This window comes from Xenopus laevis, chromosome 7S, assembly GCF_017654675.1.
Source record: "Xenopus laevis strain J_2021 chromosome 7S, Xenopus_laevis_v10.1, whole genome shotgun sequence".
Classification (NCBI taxonomy): Eukaryota; Metazoa; Chordata; class Amphibia; order Anura; family Pipidae; genus Xenopus; species Xenopus laevis.
The window spans coordinates 90,584,508-90,609,321 of record NC_054384.1 but is presented as its reverse complement, the minus strand read 5'-3'; the positions used below and the strand labels follow the sequence as shown (position 1 = coordinate 90,609,321).

Here is a 24,814-nt window from a genome sequence, read left to right as displayed (position 1 = left end):
AAATGTTGGCCAATAATCTGCCGATCCACTGGCTTCCACTGAAAAGAGTGACAGGCAATGACTGGCAATTTGTGGATTGTGGCAAACTGCCAGATGGGCAGATGTAAGATGCCATAGATCAGTGATCCCCAACCAGTAGCTAGTGAGCAACATGTTGCTCTCCAACGCCTTGGATGTTGCTCCCAGTGGCCTCAAAGCAGGTGTCTAGTTTGGAATTCCTGGCTTGGAGGCAAGTTTTGGTTGCATAAAAACCAGGTGTACTGCGATAAAGCCTACTGTAGTCTGCCAGTGGGGCCTAGGGGCGCCCACTATGTAAATTCGGCCCTGTACATAAGGGCCACTAAATAGCCAATCACAACCCTTATTTGGCACCCCAGGAACTTTTTGCATGCCTCTGTTGCTGCCAAACTCTTTTTATTTTTGAATGTGGCTCACGGGTAATAAAGGTTAGGGACTCCTGCCATCGATAGTCACTATTTAGTGGTCTGGTTGGGAGCTATTTAGACCTCTCTACTGAAATGCCAGATCCTATTTTGAATCCGAGTTGAGGCCTGAGCATTTGAGCTTCATTTTCACCCATAATCTGCTCTGTGTGTCTGCATCCAGGGTAATGCTGTGCATGTAAATGCAGACAATGAATGAATGTCTGCATTTATATAGCATCCATTATCTGGAATCCCTTTACTCAGAAAGCTCCAAATTACCGTTAGACCATCATCTATAGCAGGGGTTCCCAACCGTTTTTTAACCATGAGCCACATTCAAATGTAAAAGTAGTTTGGGAGCAACAAAAGCATGCAAAAAGTTCCTGGGGGTGCCAAATAAGTGCTGTGATTTGCTGTTTTTAGGCCAAATGTGGATTGGCAGCCTACAGAGGCTCTGTTTGGCAGTACACAAGATTTTTATGCAACACAGCTTGCATCCAAGCCTGAAATTATAAAATAATCACCTGCTTTTAGGCCACTGGGAGCAACATCCAAGGGATCCAAGAGCAAAATGTTGCTCACGAGCCACTGGTTGGGCTATAGACTCCACTTTAATCAAATAATTAAAAATGTCAAACATATCCAAAGGTTTACCTTGATGGACGTGTCTTTTTTTCAACCAAACTTACTTAATATGTATTATCTTTTTCTCTGTAATAATACAACAGTACATTGTTCTTGTTCCTAAGTTACAATCACTGGAGGATGCTTAACATTTGGTACCCCTAGTAATAATACCTTTCCTTCAAACCTTGGTTCTTCAGCAATAGCTTTGCTTCGACTCTAAAGCTGGCCATAGACACAAAGATCCGATCGTACGAATCAACGTACGATCGGACTTTCCCATCTCCCGACCCTCCACTAACCATTCAGATCAAAGTCTTTACCATTCCGATCAAATAAGAACAGATCACCCAATGTTCTGCCCCTGACAGCAATCGTACGATACTTATGTCTGACAACACTAGTGACAGTCTCCCACTGAAATTCGTATGATCGGCAATATACGCAGAGATATTATCGGCAGGCGACAGAAATTTTCTAACCTGTCCGATCGACCAAACGACCGATCTCCGACGGACGAAAAATGTCGGGACTCTCCACACATGTTCCGAAAATCGTACGAATCCACGATTCGTACGATCGGATCTTTGCGTCTATGGCCAGCTTTAGCGTGCCCCAATACAACCTCTTTTCAATGATTACTTGAGGGAGGAACAATGGAGCACAGCCATTGAGACAGCTCACCAAGCACTGAGTCGGGAGCCAGTGTGTGTTCAAGGGTCAGGTAATATAATCATGGCATGTCATTAGTTTAAGAAATCTATGAGGAGGCTTGAGGCATCAAGTTGGACACACACACAAACGCATTTAGTTGTCTTGTTCTAGTTAAGGCTCACCCACAACTGAGCTAGGTGTCTGACATCAGTTTGACGGATTATATAGCTCAACCCTGGGGAACAGTCTATAGAAATTTGGGGAGATAATGATAAATGATCACTTGACTCAACAGTTATATAAAAGATCAGCAGCAAATATAGTATGGCACATCAAGCCACCAAGGATTGTGTAAAATCCTTGCTCCTATATGAATAAAAGAGAAATAGAGCCAAAGATATGGGTCACCCCCCATCAGCAGGATATGTGTACTGTGAAAAACACTTAAAGGGGCTGTTTACCTTCCAAACAATTTTTCAGTTGTTTTCAGACTGTTCTCCAGAAATAAAGACTTCTTTCTAGTTGCTTTCTGTTTTTTATTTTTTACTGTGTTTCCAAAATCTAAATTTAAAGTTAAATGTTACTGTCTCTATTGTTTGAGTCTGGCAGCTCAGTAATTCAGGTGCAGGCTCTAAATGGTTAACATTTTGCAACATTTAGTTGATTTCACAGCAGCATTTTGGGGATATTAGCAACTATTGTATCAATTTTAACTGCTGCTTTAAACAAAACAAGGGATTCTACTCATGGACAAAGATAAGAAATATATCAACTAAATGTATCAATTTAGAACAGGTTACAGAGTCGGCGACCCCCCCCCGTCTCAGAGCAGCTTTAGAAAGCTGAAAAATAATACTTGCACGTCAATATTAGAAAAACTGTCACACATGGAAAATAGAAAGTAATTGGAAAAAGTCTTTATTTCTGGAGAAGTGAACTGAAAATTTTTTGGAAGGTTTACAACCCCTTTAAGTAAAGATCCCCTTTGTCTGTATAATAGTAGATGCTCCTAAAACATGCATCATTACCCTTTTATTTTGGAAGTCTACTTATTGCATGTGAGTCCAAGCAAATGCTCCTACATGTGCATTATTATCATGCTTAATATAGGCATATTGTTACAATTTCTTCAAGTAGATTCTGCCATCATAACTGATATTGCCACTGCTTAATTGAGCACTCAAGTTTCCTTTTACTGGTTCCTCCTGTTCTTTTTAAAATCAGCAGTGTCATGCATCTTCTTGGGCTGTTGTAGGTAGATGCCTCCTCTACTCTGTCAGTCCACAAGGCAAGTGCCTTAAAGGAGAAGGAAACCCCCTGGGCGCATAACCCCTCCCTCCTCCCCCCTGGCCTACCTGTCCCCCCCGGGCAAATGCCCCTAACTTGTTACTCACCCCTCTGCGCAGGTCCTGTCCACGGAGTTCACAGGCGCCATTTTCTCCTACGCACGTCTTCTTCCTGCTTTGACCGGCATCTTCTGGCGCATGCACAGTAGGAGCATTTTCAGGTACGGATCTACTGCGCATGCGCCGAATGTCACAAAGTTTTCCGGGAGGGGGAGGCAACACAGGGGAGGAGTTTTGCACCCAGTGGGTTTCCTTCTCCTTTAATGGGCAACTCTAAAGTTTACACATAGCACCCAAAGTACATCAGCAGCACCTTTTTCCAGTGCTATAGGTCAGTGGTTGATCTCCAACCCCTTGGATGTTGCTCCCAGTGGTCATAAAGCAGGTGCTCTTTTTTTTTGGATATTTGACTTGGAAGTAAGCTTTGGAGGCCAAAAGCCATGTGTACTACCAAACAAACCTACTTGTAGTCTGTCAGTCCACACAGAAGCTACCAAATAAAGCCCTTATTCGTTACCCCTTAGGAACGTTTTTCATGCTTGTGTTTCTCCCCAACTTTTTTTTATATTTACTGTATGTGTGACTCATGGGTAAAAATGGATGGGGTTTCCTGCTATAGGGGATGCCTGAAGGAGGGGTGCAAAGTCACAATAGCAAGGTCAAGAGAGGTCTTTTGTATATGCTTCTCTAAAGAAGCACAAAGCTTGCTGCTTTTAAAGGAGAAGGAAACCTAGTCGGCGCAAAAACCCTCCCCCCGTCCCGTGTTGCCCACCCTTCCTCCTCCCCCCTGGCCTACCTGTCCAGCTGGGCAAATGCCGCTAACTTGTTACTTATCCTTCTGCGCAGGTCCAGTCCACGGAGTTCACCAACGCCATCTTCTTCCAAGCGATCTTCTTCCTGCTTTGACCGGCGCAAATCGGAAAACTTTATGACTTTTGGCGCATGCGCAGTAGATCCGTACCGGCGAAATGCTCCTACTGCGCATGCGCCAAAACGCCGGTCAAAGCAGGAAGAAGATCGCGTGGGAGAAGATGTCGTCTGTGAACTCCCTGGACTGGACCTGCGCAGAAGGGTAAGTAACAAGTTAGGGGCATTTGCCAAGCGGGACAGGTAGGCCAGGGGGGAGGAGGGAGGGTGGGCAACACACGGGAGGGGGGAGGGGTTTTTGCGCCGACTAGGTTTCCTTCTCCTTTAACTCTTACGGTGCCTTATATATACCTGTCAACTTTGTGCACCACAATGTGGCATACTCATGCTGGCCTTCCCAAATGAAAATCATGAATATTTCTGATAAACCCCCCTCCACACACGCACACATTTAAAGGGGAAATATTGAAAATGAAAATTTAATAAGCTTCAGCATACTGAAATAAGAAACTTTCTAAATACAATCAATAAAATATTCTGCATTGGTTTTGAATAATCAAGTTTATCTTCACTATCCCTCTCTCAGTAACTGTTTCTCTTCATTCTGTCTTCATGCAGCAGTTGGGTGTCAGATATTCATTGATTGTTATATGTAATATATCTTATTGGGGGGCTCCTTTTGCCTAGAAGATGTATTAGAGCTCACTCTTAAAATCACCAGAAATCCTGAATCTCTACATGATTTGTGCAAAAAGCAATTGTTTTGTTAGAATTTGTTTGTACTGGAATCAGTTATTTGAATGAGCTCTAATTCACATTAGGAAAGAAAGACCCTCCCCCCATAAGATATATTGGGTGAACTGTCAATGCATATCTGCCACCCAACCCAGAAGACAGAATGAAAAGAAACAGATGCTGAGAGAGGGATAGTTAAGCTAAACTTGATTATTTCAGAAACAATACAGAATATTTAATTGATTGTATTTAGAAAGTTTCTTATTTCAGTATTATCAAGCTTATATTAAATGTTCATTCATTTTCACATAGTTCCCCGTTAATTAGAGTCCCAAGGCCTAAACAACGGTTTTCCCACCCTCTGCCTAACCCTTTTCATTATTAGGGAATCAGGAAAAAAAAGACAGTAGGTAGGTACATGTACTGTTTTAAACTGCTCTACAGTCATTCATTTACTTAGCTTCCAATGCCTTTGCACTAGATATCTGAGGACCACGGATTAAAAAGATAAAACTGATTATAAAAAGGCAGTCACTAGTTAAAACAGTTCACAAGTCTAATTTCTGATACTGACAACTGTTATTATGCTATTGCCATTACACAACCATTACAGTTACCGATCAAGGTTTTAAAGGACAAGGGAACCCCAAGGCCAAGGGAAAAAACACAATATTACTTACCTTTTCCAGGTGTTCCTCTTCAGACTTAGACTTTTGCATGCACAGCAATCTAGTTCCAGACAGGGCTGTTTCTTGGTCTGTGTATAAGATAAGTGCAGGCTGAAAAACAGCCCCTCAGCTCATCTGCTGTGTTTCATGTCTGTACCCAAAGCCACTGTGTTAGCCTGGGTACAAACATGTGGAGTGGACGTCAGTACTAAAATTAATACTCGTGCATTTTGGAACCAAGATCCACTCCCCAAACTCTGAAACCACTGGTTGGGTTAGTTTGGGCCAAGCAAGTGAGCTCCAGCTGCAGGTTCTGCCAGGTCTTGCAGCTTCAAGCATGGCTCCTCACATTTGATGATTTAATAATACCGACCCTCCCTCATGATTTGTTGACCCCAAAAAATATGAGTCATCAGAGGTGAGTCGAGCTGGTTGCAGTTCAAAAAAGCGTAGAGGACTTGAGTTTGGTTTAATTGCAGATAAGGAAGCAGCAGGTTAGGGTCATTTGAAATATTTCTGACCTGCTTATAATTATTGGTGTTTGCCCATAGCTGCTTAATAAGCAACTCTCTAAATTCTTGACTTTATCAGTATCAGTATCAGATAGTAACTCAATAGGGCTAAAGCGAAGCTATATATATATATATCAATTCATGTAGCAAAGTATAAAGGCGACCATCTAAACAGTTTACAGAGCTGCTCATGGGAATATGTTCAACTTCAGGTTTTTTTTTTATGCTCAGTCAAAAATAAAAGCAATTGAAAAAAGTCATTATTTCTGGTGGGCTATTTAAAAATGTTTGTAAGGTGAACTACCCCCTTTAACATTCTGGTTCTGTCCAGCCAGCCAGAACAGCAAGTGGTGCTCCTGTTACAAATTCATAGTATTATCAGCATAAAACTGCTAATATCATGAGCACTAAAAGAAACTCTAAGCAATTTTATACCGTGCACTTCGGATGAGTATTTGTCTTGACTACTGTGGGTCACCAAATCCTTAACATGGTTTCTCCCTAGGCCAGAACAAAAAGAATGCAACAGAAAAAAAAAAAAAGATGCTCAAGGAACACATACAAGTGACAGTGAAAAATAAGCAACATCTAGGTTTAAAGACACTATTTAAAGGGAAGTTGTATTTATAAAGTTCAACAAAACGTTATTATGGTGCTTTATGAGCACTGTCAATCCCTGTTTGGGAGCATTTAAATTGAATCTGCTGTTCATATAAGAGATATGAAAATATATTCTCTATGTACTTATACGATACATCTTGAAATTCTTATAATTTAGCAAACAGCAAGCAATCCATTCAAAAGAAGTGAAAGCACAATTAAAAGGGACAAATCTTAATGAAAACATAGTTATCTAAACACTATGGGGCAGATTTTTTTAAGGGTCGAATAGTAAATTCGAATTCTCATTTTTTTGGTGTCAAAATTCACACATTCGAATTTGAATCCCCCATTCGAAATTCCAGAGATTGTGTGGCTCGATTATGCACTTGCACAGTATCATACCATTGGTGAGCATGCATAGAGATGCACTTAATCCACTATTTGGGATTCGATCAAATCTGCGAATCCTTCGTGAAAGATTCGGCCGAATACCGAACCGAATCCTACTTTGCATATGCAAATTAGGGACAGGAACAGAAAAAGTCTTTTTTACTTTCTTGGTTTGTGATGTGATTTGCCTTCCTGTCCCTAATTTGCATATGCAAAATAGCATTTGGTTCAGCCAGGCACAAGGATTCGGCCGAATCCTGCTGAAAAAGTCTGAATCCTAAATCGAATTCTGGATATGGTGCATCCCTTCTGCACACTATAGTAAACTTTACTACACTGTGAATGTGCGTGGTCTGGGACAGCAACGGGGGATCTGAGAAGTGACTGAAAAAGTAGCCCGTACCAAAGCATTTCTTAGATAAGCAAGCAATTGTATTCACTGTGGGGTACCCAATAGCAAGGACATTCACCTTTCAGTTCACTTTTAGCATGTTATAGAATGCCCTCTTCTTAGCAACCATTTAATTTGTCCATATATACATGTATGTGATCCTTTATCTGGAAACGTTTTAGCCTAAGATTGTTCAGAATTCTGGGAAGGCCATATCCCATAGACTCCATTTTATCCAAATAATCAAAATTTTTAAAAATCATTCCCTTTTTCTCTGGAATAATAAAACAGTAACTTTATAGACTTAAGGTATGAATATACAAATTACAGAAAGATCTGATATCCAGAAAACCCAGGTTCCGAGCATTCTGTATAACAGGTCTCATACCTGTATTTAAAAAAAAATTGCCTTCCTCTTCTGACCAATTCTGCTGAAGGCCACTGACCCCAGAAGCCAAAAACCTACTGCTCTGTGAGGCTACAATGTGAGGGGCAGATTGACTAAGGGTCGAAGTGAATTAGAGGGAATACTACGACTTCGAATTTACTTCGACTCGAAGTAAAAATACTTTGAATATTCGACCATTCGATAATGAAAGTACTGTCTCTTTAAAATAACCTCGACTTCGATACTTCGCCAAATGAAACCTGCCGAAGTGCTATGTTAGCCTATGGGGACCTTCTATTACATTTTTCTAACTCTTTACACATCGAATAAAAATCGCTCGATTGTACGCTAAAAACATTCGAATTGTTCAAACGATTTTTATTTGATCGCAGGATTGCCAAATTTGCTGAAAAAACTTTGAATTCGAAGTTTTTTAATTCAATGGTCAAATTTCGAAGTTTTTTGTATTTCGAAATTCGACCCTTGATAAATCTGCCCCTTAATGTTACTTTTTATTGTTTATCTTTCTAGCCCAGCCCTCTCGTATTTATGTTCATGTTACCTTCTTCAAACCAGTGTCTGGCTACTAGGGTAGATTAGACCATAGCAACCAGATACAGTAGAACCCCCATTTTACGTTTTTCAGGGGACCAGGAAAAATACAGGAAAGTGTATTATGCATAATATATAGGTGGGACCACAAAACAACAATGTAAAATAAGGGAAAACTTAAAAACAGGGGATGTAAAATTTATGTTCCACTGTAGTTGCATAAAGGTAAAATAAAAACAAGACCAATTGCAATTTATCTCAAAATATCACTCTCTACACCATACTAAAAGTTAATTTAACGGTGAAATATTCCATTACTCACACAACACACTACTAAGCAAATCAATACATTAGACAACATAACATACCAAACAGAGGTTATCTCAGGGGAACCTTTATATCAGGCATCCCCAACCTTTTTCACCCGTGAGCCACATTCAAATGTAAGAAGGTTTGGGGAGCAACATAAGCATTTTAAATAGTTCCTGTGGATGCCAACGACGGGCTGTGATTGGCTATTTGGAAGCCCCTATGTGGACTGGCAGCCTACAGGAGACTCTATTAGGCAATACAGCTGTTTTTTTTTTTGCAACCAAAACTTGCCTCCAAGCCTGGAATTCAAAAATAATCACCTGCTTTGAGGCCACTGGGAGCAACATCCAAGGGGTTGGAGAGCAACATGTTGCTCACAAGCTACTGGTTGGGGATCACTGCTTTATATGATCGAGTATGTCTTAATGTCACAAAGGATTTGATTGATTTTAAATGGATCATATACATTTTAGGGTATATTTATCAAAGAGTGAAGTTAATAGTGAAGTTCCGCCACTCTCCATTCATTTCTATGGGATTTTTATAGGCGTATTTATCAAAGGGTGAACTTTCACCCATTGATAAATACGCCTTTCAAAATCCCATAGAAATTAATTGAGAGCTGCGGAATTTCACTCTAGTGGCGGAACTTCACTCTTTGATAAATTTACCCCTATGTGTGGATCTGCTTAACTGTTGCATGTTGAAAAATGATTCAGTTTATGGAAAGAAATAAAATGGCTGCTCACACTGTCAGATGTGTGGCTATACACAAAAAAGAAAGATCATGGTCACAATAAGCCAAGGTTGGCCAATGAAGCCCAAGCTTTTAAAATTGCTTTGTTGGCTCCTATAATGCTGTAATATTTATATACACCTAAATCCCCATCTTGCACTGCTCATATGGTTCCAGCTTCCTTCCCTAACAATACGCGATCACTTGCCCTTTCATATACAATAGACAGAAATGTGATGATTAGAAATCAGCTAGACATTAAACCATATTTACAAACATGGCACATTTCTTGTTTAAACAATACATCGATTTTGCAGAAGGAGAAATTGGTTTAAAGCGGAGACTCAAACATTAACTGGATGGTTAAAACGAAACTGAATAAACTGTTCATTTCAAGCCTTAAAGTATTTTCATTTCAAATAAATGGGATTGTATTCGGATGGATAAAGTCAAATGACAATGAGATATATGCAATTGAAACAGGATACATGCGGATATAACTTGCACACAGAATAACTTAAAAAGTCAATGAAATGAGTAAAATGAAAAATATAAGGAAATAAGAGACACGACTGACTTGCTGCAGGAACATGTTTATGATAAAGCTGTACATGAATTACACGTCCCTTGGCTGCTACTCAGTGAGATTTATACAAAGTCATTGATAAGCTGCAGCTCGAACACCTGCAAATGTTCTTTCAGTTTTTCTCTAACATCGGTCTGTGCGCGTCTTTCTCGCAAGTGTTCATGTTGTAACGCAGAGATGCGAAGTCGCAGTCGCTGCTCTCTACGTCTGCATGCCTCCAGCTGCCTTTGGACTTTACCCAAAGCCTCCAGTGCAGCTTCAGCCCGTCTCTTCCAAAGAAGGGCATTACCCACATGGTAGCTGTGTTCATTTTGGATGTAGGCACCGGGAGGCTGAGGGAGGCGCATCATGTAAACTGAAGGAGAGACAGGACAGGAAGGTTCATCTTTTCTTTCTATGGAATTTTTCATTGAGTCTATTGACATATCTGAAGCAATTTTATCTCTCACATTGGATAATTCCAGGTTACAGTCTGAGATAGGCCCATTAATAACAGCAGACACCTCCATATCTTCCAGGGTGCCCTCCGGGTGCATCTGGTCAACTGTGGTGGCCACGGCTCCTTCTGCTGGGGTTGTATCAGTTGGAAGATCTATATTTTCAGGGCAGAGTCCATGAAAGTTAACTAAGTCTTGTGCAGGCACTCCATCATACCTTCGGTCATCAAAACATTCTGCAGCAGATTGATCGGGGTTCTCGGACAGACTTGGATTGATGTGCGATGGAAGATTCCTGCAAAGAAAAGTTGTAAACTGAATGGAATACTGTCCCACAAAAGGTAATTAGGGATGCGCGACTTTGACCCGCTTCGTTTCGGCAAAAATTTGTTGCTGGCGAAATGACGTTGACGCTCATTAAAGTCTATGGGCGTCAAAAAAAAATTGTCGTGCGCCGAAATTTTTTTGAGGCGCGTCTTTTTATTTTAACGCACAAAGCCATACAAGTCTATTTTTTTGCCGCAAAAAAATTCGCCCATCCCTAAAGGTAATCCTAAATACAGGTATGGGATCGGTTATGCAAAAAGCTCTGATTTATGGAAAGTCAGTCTCCCATAGACTCCATTTTAGCCATATAATCAAAATTGTAAAAATGATTTGCTTTTTTTCTGCAATAATAAAACAGTAACATGTACTTGATCCCAACTAAGATATAAAAACAAAAACCCTACCCTATATAGAACCCCCTCCCTTCCTCCCCCTCCAGCCTAGCTGCTACCCCTGGCAAATGTCCCCAAGTCTTTACTTAGCCTTCCTTGCAGATTCTGTCTAGCAGAGTTCACAGACGCCATCTTCAGCTGATTCGGCAAGCTTCGGAATGAGACCGGTGCTTTGCCAATTATCGTGAGTTTCAGCGCATGCGGAGTTGTCGCGGAACAGAAAATTGCTCCAACTGTGCAGGTCTCATTCCAAAGATTACTGAAGAGAAGAAGATGGCTGCCGTGAACTCCACTGGACAGAATCTGCACAGAGGGGTAAGTAAAGGGCATTTGCCCGGGGTAGCAGCTAGGCTGGGGGAGGAAGGGGGGGGGTCTATGTAGGGTAGGGGGGGTAGGGTTTTTTTTTTAACTTTAGAGTTGAATTCTCCTTTAAGGGGTTAAATGCCTTGTATCCTTAGCTGCCTAGCAAATACATGCCATTCCTTTTTACTGGAGTGCTGCCCTAATTTGTATGACAGCTTAGACTGCAGCATACATGCCATTAATGTACTTTCACCTTCCTCTTGATCAGCCAGCAGATCAGTTGGGCTACACAAATGTTGTGTTGATGGGTGAGTGCAAGTTTTTTTCAACATCCTCTACTATTTTATTGTATTACTTTGAAACTGCAGTAAAAGCAGCTAATGTTTTTGCATGGGGGCCAAAAATATATCTGCATTATACATTCTAGATACAAGATTTCCTGTAAACGACACAGTTAGCATACACCTTGTGTTTTATGTGAAAGTAGACCAATTAACATGATTCAGTGTTAAACAACCCAATCATTTGCCCTGGTTTCCAGGAACGTGAACTGAACTTTTTTTTCTATAATTTTGATAAGAGAATGCTATGAATATTTTCAAAATAGTCTGGGCTTTGTCCATGTCAAGTGAAAAAGTACTTAGTACTTAACCATGCAGCCTGTGGGCCCATCAGTTAGTAGCTCTAAAGTCAGTCCATGTATGGGACAGATTTCAGATTGTAGTGAATTTTAGACAAAAAAAAAACACCCTGTGTGCTAAGACAAGTGAATTACAACTTTTCCAAATGCTTATAACATGGGGCTGAATCAGCCGTTTCCCCGCCAGTGGAACATCACTGGTGATTAAACTGTTGATATAACATTAGACTAAAGCTGGCCATAGATGCAAAGATCCGATCGTACGAATCATCGTAGGATCGGACTTTCCCATCTCCCGACCCGCCACTAACCATTCAGATCAAAGTCTTACCAGTCAGATTAGTTGAAGAACAGATCAGCAATGTTCTGCCCCTGACAGCAATCGTACGATATCTATGTCCAACCAAAGCTAGTGACAGTCTCCCACTGAAAATCGTACGATCGGCAATACACGCAGAGATATTATCGGCAGCCGACAGAAATTTTCTAACCTGTCCGATCGACCAAACGACCGATCTCCGCCGGACGAAAAATGTCGGGACTCTCCACACACGGTTCGAAAATCGTACGAATCCTCGATTCATACAATCAGATCTTTGCGTCTATGGCCAGCTTAAGACTAGCTTAAGACTACCCAAACAAAAAAAAAAAAAAAATCACCCTGGGTCTGTGTTGAGACTCTGTTAATGCTGCTGCCTGCCACTGTACCTGCTTCTCCAGGTACTTCCTCCTTATAAAATGCTAACCATCTCTTTGTAGTGCCATAACAGCGCTAAGGAACATATTCACATAAACCGACACAGGGTGCACCCTAAAAAACAAAGTCCAAGGTAAAGCTTAGAGGACTTTAAATTTAAATGGAGAGTTTTAAAATCAATAGTTCAGGTTCTAGTAAGTTGATAAGAAAGGATAAGCAGGGAAATTTCTTATTTAACCCATCCAGGAAAGGAAAAAAGCAAACAAACAAAAAAAAAAAAAAGACCCCTGCTTTTAACTTTCATTACCTTTTCCGTTTTCCTTTTGTGTTCTTTGCACTTTTCTTTTTTTGAGTTTTAAGCTTTGCTGCTCTCCGAAGCTTAGCAGAAGACAGGAATAATGTCGGAACAGCATCTTCTTTAAGACGGTGGTAGCCACTAGTAGACAAATAAAATGAACACTATGATAGCTTTAAACTCCATCCCATTTAATAGTGTTCTTCTAGCTTTCAATAAACACCATTCACACACAGACAAACCAAGGCAATCGCAGGATTTTCCAAAGTTAAGTCAGCAATCAAAAATGCAGATTTATTATTCAGATGTTTTGATTCTACACACAAACCATCAGAAAACCAAGTAATGAAATTCCTGAAATGGAGGAGTGGGGTGTGTGTGTGTAATTTTATAATTATACATATAGGAAAAAGTGTAAGTGAAGTCTTACTTACCTTGTTCCAACAACTTCAAAACAGCTTTTCTCAAAGTGTTTAGAACAGAAGTATACATAGTCAGAAGAAGGATCCCAAAGACCTTTGCCACTAGGGTCAGTCCTCTGGCAATTCGCTATCCAAAGATTTCTGCAGGGATCATCTTTCCTTGGAAGCCTTAAAGAGATATGTAAAGTGTAAGAATTAGGTTTAAAATGGAGAAATTCAATGCAACACTTGATCAAGTTCAACAAGACACCCTCATGGGCTTAAAGGAGAAGGAAAGCCAAATAAATACTTAAGCTCTTAAGTGTTGCCAATGAAAAGTATATATATATTTACCAGCAAGCATTCAATCATTAGTTTTTCCCTTAATCTTTTTGCTACAATCAAGTTTAAACATGTATGAAAAAGCATACCTTTGTTTCTGTCCAGAAATCTGTCTGAATAGGGCACACGCATGCGCAATAGTTTCCAGCCGTGCCCTGCTCATGCGCACAAGAATCTTTTGTCTTCCTTGTGCAGCGATGATGATGCGGTCACATGATGCAGCCATTCGTCATCGCTGGCCTCTCTGCGCCCGGCTCATTAATTACAAGCTCCAATAGCCGATGCAGCTTCAATGTTTACTTAGTATGAGGGCTCAGCTTGCGCCAGAGAAACTTAAGTATCCTGTCCCCAACTTTATGTCTTTACTAAAGTGTATAGTCTCAATACTTCTTGGTATTGCCCACAACTCGAAACATGTCGTGTTGAATAAATGCTGCAGCACAGTTTCTGCATTGGAGTATCTGTTCCTATACCAAGACGTATTGAGCCAATGCAGCTTCCCCATTGCTAGGAAACTAGACGAAGCTCTGAAGCTCCTGCACTTGCTCTGCTTTTATATTTAAAGTCTGTCAGCGAGCACAGGACCTGTGGAGGGGAGCTTAAAAGAAGGCAGCGATTGGGTCTGTAGCCACGTGTGGGTCACGAAGGAGGCGCATGCGCAGTAAAGATAGAGTGCAGGGCGGAAGTGATGCGCATTTTGAAAATGGTGGTGACAAAATGTTCACATCGCTGAAAGTTCAGAACGTGGGTGCACAAAAACCACATGGATAAAGGAGTTAATGCAGCGTTTCAGGAGGGGGCCTGATGGCAAACCTAATGATGTAGGTGTCTTTTTTTTGTTTCTTTCTCCTTTAATTCATGCATTGACGTTGTTTAATTTTCATGGATATGCGATAATTCCAAAAATGACACACAACCCACTAACAGAGCGGCCATCCAATAGGCACAAACACTATACTGACCTGTGAAAGGAGATGTTGTTTTTTCTTGTCTGCCTTGAGTCTCGAGTGGTGCAGCCAAGAGAAGAGCAGTGTCTAGGCATCTAGATCACACCCAATGGCAGCAAGCGATAGGAGACAAAATAAACAATCCCTAGTCAACCCAAAAGTACACGAGAAAACTACAGGGATCATGTAACATTGGCAACATAGCTTTAGAAGGTGGTGGGCATAGAACGTGGTTCAAAGGAATAAATTAGTGATAAGGTGGATTGAAGGTAAGATATAATGTTATAGCTATAGATCTATATATCTTTATATATATTCGATATCTATGTTACCATGACTGTAGCAGAAAATGTGTGAATATGATGGCAACCAGCAAATAATAGAATCTTTATATTTAGTAATACTTTCCCCATATGTAATATAATGAGCTAGGTTTGCTTAAGAGCAGTAACCCATAGCAACCAATAAGATGTTTGGATTTCAACATGTGATCAGGAAATTCTACCTTCTGATTGGTTGCTACGAGTTACTGCCCCTGGGCAAAGTTAATGCCTTTTATTACATAACCCCCTTTGTGTCTGTTGAAATTTGTGGTATATGAATGGTGTAAAGCAACCCAAAAGGCTCAAGATTTTACTCAAGCCCCAAAAAACCTTCATTACAATAGATTTCATGGTGCCTTTAAGCTGGCCTTAGACGCAAAGATCTCATCGTACGAATCGAGGATCCGTACGATTTTCGGAACGTGTGTGGAGAGTCCCGACATTTTTCGTCCGGCGGAGAACAGTCGTTTGGTCGATCGGACAGGTTAGAAAATTTCTGTCGGCTGCCGATAATATCTCTGCATGTATTGCTGATTGTACGATTTTCAGTGGGAGTCTGTCACTAGCTTTGTCGGACATAACTTTCGTACAATTGCTGTCAACTACTTTATTTGATCTGACTGGTAAGACTTTGATCTGAATGGTTAGTGGCAGGTCGGGAGATGGGAAAGTCCAATCATACATTGATTCGTACAATCGGATCTTTGCATCTGTGGCCAGCTTTAGGGTCTGCATTTTATTCATCAGAGCAGAAATATAATTCCTTTCTCAAAAGAAGTTCAAAAGTGTGCTGAACATAGTTTTGATTAAGAATTATGAATGTGTTTGCTACATCTTTCACTAAACAGAACAAAGACTGAAAATGAATGTCGCATTTTACTTCTTTGTTATGTGCATAATCAAAACAACGCAGGATTCTGCTGAGAAATCACTGTATAATGAGTTGCTCCTCAGGCTGTAGCTGGGGGAACCGACGTGGGGTTAGTCATAATGGAAAGCAACGTTAATTTCAATTAACTGTATATATTTCCTATTGAATACTTAAAAAGCATGTTCAGCACAAGCCTTATTTAGAGCACTAATGCTGAAAATGTAAAATGACCTTTGAGTAGTTGAGTGTTGAAAATATCGTTGGCACCGCAGTGTCCCGCAGCCGTACAGTCTGTCCGGTTCGGTCAAATTGTATATTGTGAAAGTGTTGGGAACAGAGAGAGCTGTGAATGGAAGGAGTCCAGTCCGTTCCCACAGCAGCATGAGAATGGGTCACGGCAGTAATCCAAAGTTGCCTGCGAGCTTGTTCTTTTGGAAACCTAAAAAGAAGACGCTTTATAAATTCAGCTCTAGCAAGAAAAAAAGCTTGACATGAAGTTCTTATTTGCTATAGTCGATGCATGACATTAATCATAGCTAAAGAAGCTTAATTCCTATGCTGCAGTTTAATAAATCATACTAAAGTCTTGCAATATCCAGAGCCAGACTACCAGCTGTTTCAGAATGCCAACTCCTTTATCTTTAGCCAGCAAGTCTAATTATAGATTTAAAGCAACAGTTGTGATACCTATAATGAATAATTCATGCTGAGTGGTATTTGTGGTGCCAGCACATCTTGTGTGTGTTTCTACCACACCACTGGCTGCTCTCAGGAGATTTCAGGAACCAACCAACACCATGACTTAAAGGAGAACCAAACCCTTAGTTATAAAAACCCCAACCCTACATAGAACCCTCTCCCTGCTCCCACCCAGCCTTGGTGTTAACCCCGGTAAATGCCCCTAACTCTTTACTCGGTGCAGATCCTGTGCAGCGGAGTTCACAGACGCCATCTTCTTCTCTTCGGTAATTTTCGGGTCTTCTTCCGGTGCTTTGCCATTTCCATTATTTTAGGCGCATGCGCAGTTGTCGCAGACCGAAAGATTGCTCCAACTGCACATGCGCCATTACACTGATCTCTTCCCGAAGATTACCGAAGAGAAGAAGATGGCGCCCGTGAAGTCCGCTGCACAGAATCTGCACAGAGGGGTAAGTAAACAAGTAGGGGCATTTACTGGGGATAACACCTAGGCTGGGGGGGAGGGGGTCTATGTTGGGTAGGGGTAGGATTTTTTTTAATTAACGGTTTGGTTCTCCTTTAAAGAAGAAGGAAAGGCTAAAAGTAAGTAAGCTTTATTAGAAAGGTCTATATAAATACACCAGTAAACTCTCTGTAACGCTGCGTCCTCTTTCAAAAGAAACACAGCATTTCTGTCCTTCTATTGTGTACACGTGGGCTTCTGTATTACACTTCCTTATTTCAGCTTAAACCTCCACGGCTAGGGCTTGAGCATGCTCAGTTTGCTCATCTCTCCCTTTTTCTCCATCAATGCTGTAATCTGAGCCCAGAGCTATGAGTGAGCAGGAAGTGACTCAGACAGGAAGTGATGTCACACCAAGCTAATATGGCAGCTGCTATCATAAACAAACAGATTTTCTAGAGCCGTTTACTCAGGTATGATAAAGCATTCTACAGAATATAGTGTCAAAGCTTGCACTATTATGGTTAATCTATTGGCAATAAACTGCCTTGGTAGATTTCCATCTCCTTTAAAAGAGCACTAGCTCATTATGCAAATGAAGTACAGTAGTAAGGGCATGTATACTAGATATATGTATATTAAAATAAAAAATTCTAAAAAAAAAATTTAACCTGTACAGTCTGCATGATTTTACACTATGCAGTCTGTTCAGTGAAACTTAAGATAATTGCCCAAAAGACCTGTCAAAACTGGCCAGACTAGCAGAACTTTTTACAAAAAATAGAAAAAAACTCTTCACAACTAAGGGTAAGGTCACACTGGGAAATTCGGGGAGATTTAGTCGCCCGGCGACGTTTTCCGAAGTTGCCTCACGAGGAAACTTCGGAAAACGAAGCGCCGGGAGCGCCATGCCGCAGTTGATTTTACATTCTAGCAGTCCAAAAATTGGGGGAAGCAGTTTGGGGAGATTAGTCCCCCCAAAGAAGTATGACCTTATCCTAAATGGCATGCAGTCATGGCCTTTCCTTCAGGTCCGGACTGGGAGTCAAAATAGGCCCTGGCATTCCAAGTACACAGAGGCCCAAATAGTCCTCCTCCAGCCCACTAAATAGTGACTATCTATGGGACCTTACAGCAGCCCCTCTGGCATTTGCCAGAACTCACAGATTGCCAGTCCGGGCCTGCTTTCCTTGATTTGTATCTGAGGAGCTCTGATATCATCTTGGATATCAGCTTCACAGTGACAGACGTTGTATCAAAGTGGAGCATGAAGGCTCTTTATTAGCAAAACAAGGATCCCCAACCATAAATCCAGAATAATTGGCCAAATAAGTACAAGGTACGAACTGTAAATAATTTGGTACATGGCCATAAATGAAACAATTATGCAGAGCAATCATAAGAAGAAAACTTGATAATCCCTGAAAACTTTCACTTCTGTTGCTACAAAGTATGTGATATCAATGTTCTTGCTCATGTTATTAAAGTGGAAAACAAGTTAGTAGATGTCTAAACAGGGGAGCGGCGATTCTATATATAAATTAATCATTATAATCCAAAAGGAGTGTTACAATTAGGGATGCACCGAATCCAGGATTCGGCTTTTTAAGCAGGATTCGGCCGAATCCTTCAGCCAGGCCGAACCAAATACAAATCCTAATTTGCGTATGCAAATTAGGGACGGGGAGGGAAATCGCGTGAATTTTTGTCACAAAACAAGAAAATAAAAAAAAACTTTTCCCCTTTCCACCCTAATTTGCATATGCAAATTAGGGTTCAGATTCAGTTCGGTAATCGGCCGTAACTTTTAAGAAGGATTCGGGGGTTCGGCCAAATCCAAAATAGTGGATTCGGTGCATCCCTAGTTACAATAGAGAATAGTATAGAGAGTGAGAACACATTACTATATACATACCGATGAAATGTTATACCCTTGCGCTTGCTTAGTGCTGTCTGACGGTTGACGCAGTTAGCAGCAGAACATGATCGCACCATTTCGTAGTTTTCAGATAGAGATCTTATCTAGTACAAACAATAAATGAGGCAAATAAATAAACTTCATTGGAATACAGGTATGGGATCGGTTATGCAGAATGCTCAGGACCTGGTTCTTTCCGTATAAGGGATCTTTCCGTAAATAGGACCTTCATGTCTTAAAGGGATGGTTCACCTTCAAACAACTAATTGTTTTTCAGATAGATCACCAGAAATAACGACTTTTTCCAATAACTTTCCATTTTCTATGTGTGAACGTTTTTCTAATATTGAAGTGCCAAGTGTCATTTTTCAGCTTCTGAAGCAACCCTGGGAGAGGGGGTCGCCGACCCTGTAAACTGTTCTAAATCGATACATTTAGTTGATACATTTCTTATCATGTCCCTGCTGAGCAGAATCTCTGGGTTTCATTACAGGCAGCTGTTAAAATTGATACAATAGTTGCTAATACTCCAGAGATGCTGCTGAGAAATGTATCAACTAAATGTTGCAAAATTGTAACAGTTTAAAGTCTAAATTAGAATTACTGAGTTGCCAGACTCAAACACCAGAGACAGGGACATTCAACTTAAACTTTACTGTTTTTTTTTTTTTTTTTTTGGAAATACAGTAAAAAACAAATAATGGAAAGTAATTGGAAAAAAAATCTTTATTTCTGAGGAACAATCTAAAAACAACTGAATTGGAAAAAGTGTTTGGAAGGTGAACAACCCCATTAAGTTTACTAAAAATAAATCATATAAACATTAAATAAACCCAATAGGCTGGTTGTGCCTAGCATTAATTTTATCTTAGTTGGGATTAAGTACAAGTTACTATTTTTTTATTACAGAGAAAAAGGAAATCATTTTAGACATTCTGGATTATTTGATTATAATGAAGTTTAAGGGAGACGGCCTTTCTGTATTTCGGAGCTTTCCGGATAACGAATCGCATACATGGATTTGTTGGCAACTAAACATTCCACTCATGGAAATGGCTATTAAAAACGTTATAATCAGTACAACAAACAGCGCAGCATGGTTAGGACTTCTGCCTTGCAGGGCTGGGGTACAGAGTTTAGAGTCTGTATGTTCTCCCATTGTTAATGTGGGATTTCCCCTTTAACAGGCAGGTTATATGGTTTTCTAACTTAATTGACCTGTGTGTCAATGTCATAGGGATCTTAAGAGTGTAAGCTCCACTGGGGCAGTGGCTAATGTGAACGATGAAGAATCTCTGTAAAGCTCTGTGGGATGTGACAGTGCTATATAAATAACTTAGTAAAAAAATGACAAACCTCAATGCCTACTATGCAAGAGTCAGGGCTGGGGATGAAGTGAAAATAAGCAGGCCTAGGATGAGATATTGAGATTTGTAAACCCCAAACCATGTACAGGTATGGGATCCGTTATCTGGAAACCAGTTATCCAGAATGCTCTGAATTACAGAATGGCTGTCTCCCATGGACTCCATTATAATGAAATAATCCAAAATTTTTAAAAATATTTCCCTTTTCTCTGTAATAATAAAACAGAGAAAAGGGAAACTAAGATATAATTAATCCTTATTGGAAGCAAAAAAAAAACTATTGGGTTTATTTAATGTTTACATGATTTTTTAGTAGACTTAAGGTATGAAGATCCAAATTACGGAAAGATCTGTTATCAGGAAAAACCCCAGGTCTGTATAACAGGTCCCATACCTGTACCATGGATGGTAAAAATCTTACACCTGTTAAAAACCAACAACAAACTATGGGGCTTACAACAATGGAGTAGTTGCACAGCATCAGACATATTCATTTAATACAACCACAGATCATGCTTGGAGATTACCTAATACTGCACTGCTATCCATGCACACCTAACAGCTCAAGTTGCCTAATTAATATTTGAGGACTAAACCATTTTTTATTAAGACCTACTAAATATTCAGCTTGCAATCCACATATCAGTTTATGGATAAGAGTTATCCACCAAAAACATTGCCATTTATGCATCAGTTTGAATATCCTAGTGGCTTTGGTATTTTCCCACATCCAACTGGATATCTGGGAAGAAAAGCAATCCCTGCTAATTGACTTTACCCTAGCAACAGACAATGTTCCTTCTAATTCCTTCTCATCTATGTGTGCACACTTTAAACTTGTGTGCGCATTTTTAAAAACTTGGTGCTCAGGTCAGAATAAATGCAAAATTTTGTGTTTTCACTCAAAACTTTGTTGTGCACCACAATTTGTAGTGTGTGCTGGCCTCAAAATTTAGCTCAGAGGGAACCTTGGTTCCGGAGGATGCGGAATTCCGCCTGTGAAGATTTACAGGCCGATAATCCACTCCTACTCTGCAGATTGATGTGCCTTCACCCAGATACTTTCACTACAGCAGGCGAGAAGTGGAGGAGCCGATTCTCAGCCTTTGTTTCTCTGTGGGTCAAGATCTGCATTGTCTGGCACTAGTCTGAACAACACTGATAATTTGGAACAATCTGCAATTAATATTCTTTCAACCTTTTTATGTTTCAACTTGAAACATAGAGTGCATTGTGGTTACTAGCAACAAATACAGTAGAACTCCTGTTTAAAGTTTTTTTTTTTTTTAAGGGACCAGAAAAAAAGGTGTAAAATCTAGGAAACTGTAAGATCAGGATTATATATTCATGGGAAGGGTGTAAAATGAGAGAAAACTTAAAAAATTAAAGGAGCCATAGGATAAATGAAAAAAACCCTTATTTTTGTAGGCAATTATTAAGTAATATATGGCGTTGCTTTTACATGGTGCTAAAAATTAATATTATCTTTAAAAATAGCCCCTTTATTGGAGCTCCCTATAGATGTTCACTGGTCCCTGTCTGTGTTTTAAATGAGGGGTGGATGTGTCCTAACGGTCCCTGCCAGAAGCGCAGTAGGATGGGGACAGCCAATCACAGCCCTGCAGTCACACAAGCACAGACAGGCTTCAGTTCCCTATCAGGTCCTGCTAGCTGCTGATTGGTTCCTGTCCTACAGTACAGTGAGCTGAGAGTCACCGGCTCCCCTGCACAGCCTGGGAATTCAGGGAGCAGGAAGTGGAAGGGATTATTAGGGTTTTTGCAGAAATATTCAATAAATCAGCCTGAAATACTACTTTTTAAGGCACAATTCTTCTAGATGTAAAGGAGTATAATGCACTGGTTCATTCTTATTTATTTATTTTTTACACAAAATTTCTCCTTTAAGGTTTCGCTGTAACCTACAACCAAAAAGCAAATTCATCTTCTAGTAAATCACTCAGTGAGTGTTACTGTCCGTGGGGCCAGATAGTTGTTTAAATATGAGTTGCATAATAAAATATGAAATCAATAAGAAACAATAAGGGTTAGGTATGGAAGTCCAAACTGTCTATTAACAGCTCTTGTGACTAGGGCCCGTTAAACCTGCTGTTATCTGTGTTTGTTGATTTATTCGAAGACTCCCTATGCAGCTTTGCAGGTGCTGTATATATAAAGCAAGAATTTATTTTTGATGCAATGGGAAAAAAAGTATGGTTTGCAACACGGTCAGGCAAGAACATAACACGTTTAGAAGTCAGTGAAACCCTCTGGGAACCAGGGCAGTGGATTATAACTATTATACAGTCTGCAGCCCACCAGTTGGATAGTCACTTTAAAATGTCATCATCCACAGACTGTCAAACATATACTTTAAGGTGCAGATTTATCAAGGTTCGAATTATGAAGATAAAAATACTTTGAAATTCGACCATCGAATTGAAATACTTTGACTATTGAAGTCGAAGTTTTTTTCATCGAATTTGGGTATGCTGCGGTCGAAGTAAAATCATTCGATTGAACGATTAAATCCCTCGAATCGAACGATTCGAAGGATTTCAGCAATCGATCAAACGATTTTACTTCGACTTAAAAAAAACGTAGAAAATGCTCTAGAAGGTCCCCATAGGCTAAAATAGCACTACGGCAGGTTTAATTTGGCAAAGTATTGAAGTCGAAGTCTTTTTTAAAGAGACAACGATTTTACTTCGAATTCAAAGTCGTAGTATCCTATTCGATGGTCGAAGTATCCAAAAAATTACTTCGAATTTTTTTACTTTGAAAATTCCCTCGAATTCACTTTGACCCTTGATAAATCTGCCCCTAAATGTTTTAATATATGGAAGAAATAAAAATGCTATAATGCATACATATTTCTGTGCAAATAAGAAGACTCAATAGACACCCTCAGAAAAACAAACACATTTGTGACATGTTCATGACCCTTTCCCTGCCACATTGTGTGATCATTATAAGGCTGCAGCCCTCTCTCTCCCTCTTGTCAGTAATCTGTCAGGCTGCTGCCATTGGTGCAAGCAGGAGGGATTGTACAAGGAACCAAAACAACAAGATGACTGTAAGGTTTCCATTCTATTTTGATTTCTTATTTTTCTTTCCAGCACCTCCCATTGGTTTTTATGCAGAAATAATAATACCCATAAAAAATGAAGACCAACTGCAAATGTCCTTAGAATTCTGACGCCTGCACAGCTGTACAAGTGCAATGAAACACAATACCGGCCCACACCACTTCTTCCAACCCAGCACAGCCGCACATCACATTTACCTTGGAGTTTCTAACCTTATAGAAGAGCTGATTTTATGCAGTAAGATTCCACCTAAATCGCAACTACCTCCCAACTGTCCCGCTTTTCGCGGGACAGCCCCGATTTTCATAACACAGCCCACAGTCCCGGATTGCAGTTTAAATGTCCCCCCATCGCCGTTTAAATGTCCCGCATCGCCTTTTCGATGCACCAGCTCCTGGGCTCCAGCCGGCCTACTTTCCAAAAGTTTCGTCACACTCTCGCGAGATGAGACTCTGACGTGATGACTATAGGCTATGTATATGAGAGCTAGAAATCCGCAAGCGACCACTTGGTGGCGTGACGAGTACAGTGTGCACTGGGGTTTTCTTAGTAACGCAAAACTGCACGTCATTTATACACTAACACAAGTTTATAGTCACGCTTGGCGGTCTGTCAAGGTTACAGAATACACAGCCGTGTGGCTCACCTCACAATTTTATATTCTGTGCTCATTGTACTTTGCAGACCATTTATTTTTGTGTTTGGAGTTTGTGCTAGGGAACAATACCTAACCATCAATACTGGTGGCAACCAGTCCCAGACTGGCAATCTGTGGGTTCTGGCAAATGCCAGAGGTGCTGCTATAAAGTCCCAAAAAAAAATCAGTATTTAGTGAGCTGATTGGGCCTCTGTGTACCTGAAATGCTGGGGCCTATTTTAATTCTCAGTCCGGACCTGGTGGCAACCAGAGGCTCTACCCCCCAATTCTGACCAAAAGCTTTGACTTGTAACTAGGGTCTAGCCGGTAAAACACCTGCCGGGGCCGGTATTACAAATTTACCGGCAATGTAGCTGCCGGTAATTTGTAATACCATTTACAAAATCCCTTGCCCGTCGATGAAAACTTACATTTTCTTTGGCTTCGGGCTGTGGCCCTGCCCCTTTTGTGACACTGTACCCCCGTGGCTCCGCAACTTTTGCGGCGAGCTTCATATGCTCCGCCCCTTTTTGTGTCACGTCCCGCCACTTTATTTTCTGCCCCCACCACTGGCCGGTAATTTTTTTTTTTTTAAAATGTGGTAACCCTACTTGTGACAGGGACTAAACTAAAAAGACCCACACACCCCCTTACTGACAACGACAGACAGCCCTGGGCAAAAAGTTTATTTTCCTAAACTCGGGTCAGGTTTTCCCAAATGTGGTGCTTAAACAAGGACTACACGAGAATAAGATTTAAAGAACAAAAATAACTCTTGACCACGCCCATTTAATGACCACACCCCTAATTACCACGTCCATTTTACATAATTTGGCAGGTTATGAACAAATGCCCCTAAGTCTTTACTTACCCCTCTGTGCAGATTCTGTCCACTGGAGTT

General features: G+C 40.5%; 1 protein-coding gene across 3 annotated transcripts; it reads right to left on the bottom strand.

Moving 5' to 3' along the window:
* Window positions 1-9,258: 9,258 nt before the first annotated feature.
* thap7.S (THAP domain containing 7 S homeolog) lies at window positions 9,259-23,738 on the bottom strand. Of its 3 annotated transcripts, none has more exons than XM_018227021.2 (7): window positions 23,541-23,738; window positions 18,821-18,927; window positions 15,996-16,203; window positions 14,586-14,665; window positions 13,315-13,470; window positions 12,893-13,021; window positions 9,259-10,521 (listed from the first exon to the last, which is right to left on the bottom strand). In XM_018227021.2, the coding sequence occupies exons 2-7, from the start codon at window positions 18,898-18,900 to the stop codon at window positions 9,852-9,854; spliced, it is 1,323 nt and encodes a 440-aa protein (XP_018082510.1). In that variant the 5' UTR covers window positions 18,901-18,927; window positions 23,541-23,738; the 3' UTR covers window positions 9,259-9,851.
* Window positions 23,739-24,814: the final 1,076 nt, after the last annotated feature.